This window comes from Mus pahari, chromosome 12 (assembly GCF_900095145.1).
Source record: "Mus pahari chromosome 12, PAHARI_EIJ_v1.1, whole genome shotgun sequence".
Classification (NCBI taxonomy): domain Eukaryota; kingdom Metazoa; phylum Chordata; class Mammalia; order Rodentia; family Muridae; genus Mus; species Mus pahari.
In genome coordinates, this window is record NC_034601.1 from 84,975,768 (window position 1) to 84,982,698 (window position 6,931).

The window sequence follows — 6,931 nt, forward strand, 5'->3', positions numbered from 1 at the left end:
GTTTTTCGAGACAGGGTTTCTCTGTGTTGCCCTGGCTGTCCTGAAACTCACTCTGTCGACCAGGTTAGCCTCGAACTCAGAAATCTGCCTGCCTCTGCCTCCCAAGTGCTGGGATTAAAGGCATGCGCCACCACGGCCCGACTTTAATTTTTCTTTATTTTTGAAAATGTTATACTTAGACACACAGCTCTTATCTTTTGAGTTCTTCATTTTACAAGCTGTGGATTGTGAGGGAGGGCCCATCCCCAGTGACCTTCAAGCCTGCTCTTATCTGACTAGCTACCTCAAGTTGTCAGGTGTGCTGGCTGGTTTTGTGTCAACCTGACACAAGCTAGAGTCACTGGGAATGAGGAAAACTCAACTGAGGAAATGCCTCCAAAAGATCTGGCTGTAAGGCATTTTTTAAAATTAGTGATCACTAACCCATGGTGGGTGGGGCCACTCCCCGGCTGGCCATTCTCCATTCTATAAGAAAGCAGGCTGAGCAAGCCATGAGGAGCAAGCTGGCAAGCAGCACCCACCATGGCCTCTGCCTCGGCTCCTGCCTCCAGGTTCCTGTCCTGCTTGAGTTCTTGTCCTGACTTCCTCCAGTGATGAACTATGGGCGGGGAAGTGTAAACTGAACAAATCCTGTCTTCCCCAACTTGCTTTTGGTCACAGTGATTTATCACAGCAATAGAAACCTTAACAAAACACCAGGAGATCTCATGAGGCCTCATGGTCAGAGCAGGTTTGTAGGTGGGACTGGCTGAAGAAAACAGAGAGACCCCTTAGCTCAAGACCCCCACCCCAAGCTCCCTAAGAGTCCAGAGAGCTCTGTAATGTCAGGGCAAAGCACAACACCAGAGGCTGTGACAGTGAACTTTGTCAACCACTTTAGAACAATGGTTCTCATCCTGTGGGTCAAGGTGCCTTTGTGGGCCAGATTTCAGTATATCCAGCATATCAATTGTAATGTAATTGTATTTACATTACAATTCATAACAGTAGCAAAATTACAGTTATGATGTAGCAACAAAATAATTTTATGGTTGGGGGTCACCATAGCATGAGGAACTGTATTACAGGGGCGTAGCTTGAGGATGGTTAAGAACCACGGCTCGGGCTGGAGAGATAACTCAGCCAGTTAAGAGCACTGACTGCTCTTCCAGAGGTCCTGAGTTCAATTCCCGGCAACCACATGGTGGCTCACAATCATCTGTAATGGGATCTGATGCCCTCCTCTGGTGTGCATGAAGACAGCTACAGTGTACTCACTCATATACATAAAATAAATAAATAAATTTTAAAAAAGAAAAAAAAAAAAAACCAGAACCATGGCTCTAGAATCATCTAGCAGATTAATTACCAGGCACATCTGTGAGGATGACTTGAGATTGGTAAACTGAGGAAGGATGGAAGAACTGCACAACCCGTGGGCGGCACAGTCCTGTAGGCTGGGGTGCAGGGCTGACAGTAGGGAGAAAGCTGGCTGAGAACCGGGGGTCCATCATTTATTGCTTCCTGACTGGATTTGACATGCCCACGCTCACGCTCCTGCTGCCAAGCTGGACTGAGCCCTCAGACTGTAGCCACAATAGGCCCTCATTCCCTTGAGTCACGTCTTAACAGGCGAGGTTTGCTGGATTGCTTTTCATTTCCAAGACTGGGTCTCTTGCAGCACAGACAGGCCTTGATCTGGCTGTGTAGCCAAGGATGGCTTTGAACGTCTGACCTTCCTATCTCCACTTCCCAATCTCTTTGCTAACAGGTGTGCCCCTCCACGCCTGGTTTTATGTGGGTCTGGGGATCCAACCCAGGGCCTGTGTGTGCTGGGCAAGCACTCACCGATTGAATTTTGCCCCAGTCACTGACAGGTGTCTGTTATTAGGATCGTAACTAATGCAGGGTTATGACGTCATTGACGCCTGTGTAGGTCTAGGGTTTGGGCTGTGACCGTTTCTCCACATTTCTTTTGGATATTCAGTTTTACCCTTTGTGATCATGGGCCAGGGTCTCCCCGGGCTGAGCCACTGAACCTCACCCTGCCCCACTGCAACTCTCCTCAGGGCAGCTAGAAAAGAGGGTAACATATACAGCTAAGCCCTGGGGGCCAAGCACTCCTGACTGAACCCCGTGCCGATGCACAGAAAGCAGAGGTACCAGAGCCTCTTTCTCTTCTCAGGAAGAACTGCTGAGCCAGCCGGACTCTTACCTGATGAGAGGCTTTGGGCAAGCCTATGACCTGAGTGGTGTGATCCCAGGTTCTGCCACAAGGTGGCAGAAGAGTACAAACTCTGGGGAACTGTCCTTCGCTCTACGCCGTCCTCTCCCCCCCCCCCCCACACACACACAGTGGGAACCGTTTTCAGGTAGACAGCAACACTCGCTTAACTTTCTGCTGTGTGGTGTCCTTCTGGCCTTGCTTCTAGATTTACAGGGGCTTCTGTGACTTCCTGGGGGCACAGCAGTCAGCTTTCTAGATTTTCCCATCATGCACTAGTGGATGCTAGTAATTCAATGTCAAGGTCAGGGCTTCCTGGTCCTTAGGTCAGGGCTCCTGGTTCTTAGTTTGGCTGCACAACCAGGATACTCCAAATCCCCAGGGCTCAGATGAGGCTTTCCACACCTTGAAGAAGCAGCAGGAGCTACTGCTGTCCGCCTCACAGACCGCCTCCAAGTGGCTTGTTCCCATGAGACAAACCGACCCGTTGGGCCAAGCTTCCAAGACACTCTTTATTGAGCTCTTATTAAGCCACCCACATAAATACATATAATAAATTTTAAAAAACCAGCACTGTTTAGAAGTCTTTGCTTTGAAGAGCACCTCCTTCCCTGTGTTCCGGGCTTACTTCCCCACGTTTACAAAGGTCTCTGCGTCCTTCCTGCATCCATCATTGGTCCTTTGGGGCCCAGCATCCCTGGCAGAAATCTGGGGAAGGAACTCACACGTAGTCATTCAGCCTGTACCCACTGTGCGCGGCTGAGGTCACCGAGGGGGCACGGTTGTCCTTGTAGGCCGCTGGTGGGCGGTAGGCAGGGGCGGTAGCCGTGGTGGTGGCACCAGCTCTGGACTGTGGAGGGTAGGGTCTGTAGGGGGCCTCGTCCTGGCAGGATAAGCAGAGCAGGGTGCCCCCGATGAGAGACAGGGACGAGGAGATGAAGCCCAGGTACAGGGCCTGGCCGATCTCAAACTTCATGCCACTGGGCAGCAGCGGGTTATAAAAATTCTGCACCACGTCGTTCGTGGTCCAGGACACAGCCACCATGCACAGCAGGCCGGCCAGCAGGAAGAGCGCGCCCCCCAGCACTGCGAAGGTGGTCTTGGCGGGTGTGCCCTTGGCGCAGCGTGTGCACTTCATGCCCACTACTGCGCAGGCGCAGGCCATGCCGGACAGCAGGCAGGAGATGACCATGAGTGCCCGGGCTGCCTGCAGGTCCCGAGGCAGCGCCAGCAGCGAGCGGTAGATCTGACACTGGTAGATGCCTGTGCTGTGCCACACGCACTCCATCCACAGTCCCTTCAGGTAGGACACGGCCGTCAGGATGTTGGTACCCACATGGGCCGTCCTCCGCCAGTGTGGCAGGATGGTGGTGATGAGCGTTCCCACCATGCCCAGGAAGCTAAGCAGGAAGCCTAGGAGCTGGACCGCTGTGCTGGCCATGGCTAAGGGCCCCCGTTAGCCGCACCGAGCAGTGCCCAGGTCCCCAGGGATGGATCTGGTCCTTAGGTGCCCGTAGGAAGCCTAATAAAGCCAGGAGGAGAGGGAGGGCAAGAAAAGGGAACTGGGTTAAATATTATCTCGACGCCTTTATTTCTGTCACCGAAACACTTTTCCATAGGCAGTTCGTATGATAATTAACATATCCTGAAAAAAAATGGAGGCTCCTCAGGGTAGGAGGACAGAGCTGGATGAGAGGATGCAGGTCCCAGCAGCCTGTGCTTCCTGGAGACCCCAGAGCTCCCATTCTCGATGTCTCCCAGGACCTACGACTTAAGGGAAGCACATGGAGGAAGTTCTACCTTATATCTACACTCAGGTTTTTCTGTTACACCTCAACCTTCCTTCTGTTTGGTCAATAATCAGTAATAACAAATGTTAACCACACAGCTTGGACTGACACGGGTTAGTTAAGGTGTGTACCTGTTGTGACTTAGAGAACAGCCTTGGGGGCTGTGTCTGTAAGGGGGTGACTTTCTCTGGCACCTCAGAGGCAGGCCAGAGGCTGTTTTGGAATTCAGGCTTGATGTGATGTCAAGCTTGCTGACTCCTGCCCAGGGACAGAATTCCAAGTGGCCAGATGCTTAGGTGCATCTGACAGGAGTGTAAGTCAGGGCTCAGCCTGCTTTCCTAGTTACGGAGACTGCCCAGAGTAGGGGACCCTCGCAAGGAAGTCAGGACAGTCCCCAGCTTCTCCACCTCACCAGAGTCCGCAGAGTGAAAGGTCCAGGCCTACACTGGGTCCCCTGGCTGATTCCTGACCTGAATTCCAGGCTGTCCCAACCCTTCCTTATCAAGGTTACCCATTAAAGACTGTCAGAAGGCTTGACTGTTTGAGCCCACAAGGCTTGGTGGTGGACCAGTCTGGGGAGGTCTAAGTGTATTTATGGAAAGCAAGGGGAGCTAATTTTAGAAATCACTAGGTTTTGCTATTTTTAAGTTAAGGATTTTCTAATTTAAGAAGTGTTAATGAGCTTCCAACCTCCCCCTCCAACTTCCTCCCCCCTCCCTTACCCCACCCCCCATAGCCACAGCAGTACTTCAAGCAGTACTTCCCGACTTTGCTTCTCTCTTATTAGCCATTCATTCACTAGAAAACATATTAACCTAACTCATCTCCTAGGAAACTGCCTTACCCCTCCCCCTAAGCCCCCCCCTCCCGTCGGGGCCACAATGTTGCAGAATGCTCTATCCTTCACTGTTTGCATAGGAAGGCACTGCTAGCGTGGACCCGGCTGACTCTGGCTTTCCCTGTGGGCTACTGTTTCTCTTTTGTCGTGCAGCCCCCCTCCCAGCTGTGGAAACATTTGCTAGGCCAATGTTGGAAAAGCCCTCAGCGGTCCAGGTGGGCAGGGCAGCATCTACAAGGTGAAGGTGTTGGGTCTTGCAGGGGTGGAGTGTGTGTGTGTGTGTATGTGTGTGTGTGTGTGTGTGTGTGTGTGTGTGTGTTGGGGGGTGGCTCCCCTGCACCCTTAGGAGTTTTAGAGACAGTCATTACAGTTCCATACTCTCTATAACTGTAAGTACCTGTCAGCCTGGCAGGCAGGCATTGGCAGTTTAAATTGACAGGACTTCCAAAGCCATTCAGTCTCACACACACAGTCTGTGAGAATATCAGGCAGGTAATTACACAACCAGAACTAAGTGACCTGATAGTGAGCACTGTGTTCATTCAGGAAAAGTAGCCCATGTTCTCTCCCAAGTCACACATTAAAATGACCCAAGTTGTAGCTTGACTCCATCTAGGTACACAAGTAAAGAAAACATCTTTTCCTAAGAAGAAAGCATATGGTGAGTGGCTAGATAATAACCACCATCTAAGGCAGAAGAGAGCCTGCAGACTCGGTGGGGACCACAGAAAGCCACCTGGGTCGCTGGAACTCTCAGCCTTTCCCTGGAGGCAACTTCTCACTATTTAAATTCTTTACAAATACAGATTAGGGCTGGCAAGCCAGCTCAGTGGGCAAACGTGCTTGTTGCTAAGCCTGACAGATCTAAGTTCGATCCCTGGGATCTAAATGGTAGAAGGAAAGAACCAACTCCTTCAAGTTGTCCCCTGACCTCTAACTGCATGTCCCCCCCACACACATATACACATACACACATGTGTAATACACTATCTTAATAAGTAATTTTTAAAGTGCAGATCAACATTTTAAGATGAAATAATTGGATTTCAGTTTAGAAAAGAAATTCAGTTTTCATAGCAATTTTTTCTTAGTTGTGTAGGTTTTCTAGGTTATTTTTCATTTTTCAAAAGTCTGCCCTATAAGGACAAAGTATAAGACAGAAAACTAAAAGAAAAAGTGTATACCCCACCAATCAATGCAAGAACTTTTTTAGTGTTAAATGATTATTAAATAGTAATAGCTGTTTACTTTTGCTTTTTGTTTTGTTTGTTTTTTTAAGGCAGAAAGCTTTCTAAAGAAGGTGCTATGAGTGGAACTATATCCTCTATATATACTGAAGTCCTAACTCCCAGGACCTTGGACCGTCGGAATGTCACCCTCTTTGGAAATAGGGAGACTTACCTGTGTAGATGGGGACACACTGGGGAAGGCCAGGCCCCTAAACCGAGATTAGTGTCTTTGTGAGAAGATAAAGAGAGGCCACTCCCTGAGGACTGAGGCAGAGTTTGGAATGACTCAGCAAGAAGCCCAGAATGTTCCAGAAGTTTGAGGAGAGAGTGGGAGGCAGGCCAGCGTTCAGCCCTCAGGAGGAGCAGCCCTGGGGAGCCTAGGTCCCAGACTTTTAGAACCAATCTCTGCTTTGTTTAGCATCCATAGCTTAACCCCCTCCCCTCCCCCTGTCCCACCCCCACCCCCCACCCTCCCCTGTCTGCTCAGCTCAAGGAAATTAAAGAGACACACTCAAGTCTGAAGACAAGAGTGAGTGTCTTCCAGATCAGGGCGCTGGAAATTTGGTGGCTTCCTGCTTGTCACTGGTCTATACAAAACAGCCTCTACCATCATGTCCCTAAATGTAGAAGACAGAAAATGAGGGGACCCATCTGGAAAATCCCCCGTGTACCTGAAGGTCAATGGCAAGCTTTGCCTAACTGGCTCACACAGGGATCAAATGGCTAGACAGAGAGAGAGAGAGAGAGAGAGAGAGAGAGAGAGAGAGAGAGAGAGAGCGAGCGCTTAACCCACAGAGTTTGAGTCTAAGGTCTGTGTTTGGCTTGTCGCCTGCACCCATCCCTGAGAAGCTGCTGAGCCTCCACTGTGTGT

At 50.3% G+C, this 6,931-nt stretch overlaps 1 protein-coding gene across 1 annotated transcript in view; it reads right to left on the reverse strand.

Annotated features, from left to right (window-relative positions):
- Positions 1-2,705: 2,705 nt before the first annotated feature.
- Cldn14 (claudin 14) overlaps positions 2,706-6,931 on the reverse strand; it is a 10,116-nt gene continuing 5,890 nt past the window's right edge. Inside the window, exon 3 of the mRNA XM_029544746.1 lies at positions 2,706-3,725. Within this exon, the coding sequence (XP_029400606.1) occupies positions 2,925-3,644 (720 nt within the window). The 5' untranslated portion in view covers positions 3,645-3,725 and the 3' untranslated portion in view covers positions 2,706-2,924. The remainder of the gene's footprint in view (positions 3,726-6,931) is intronic.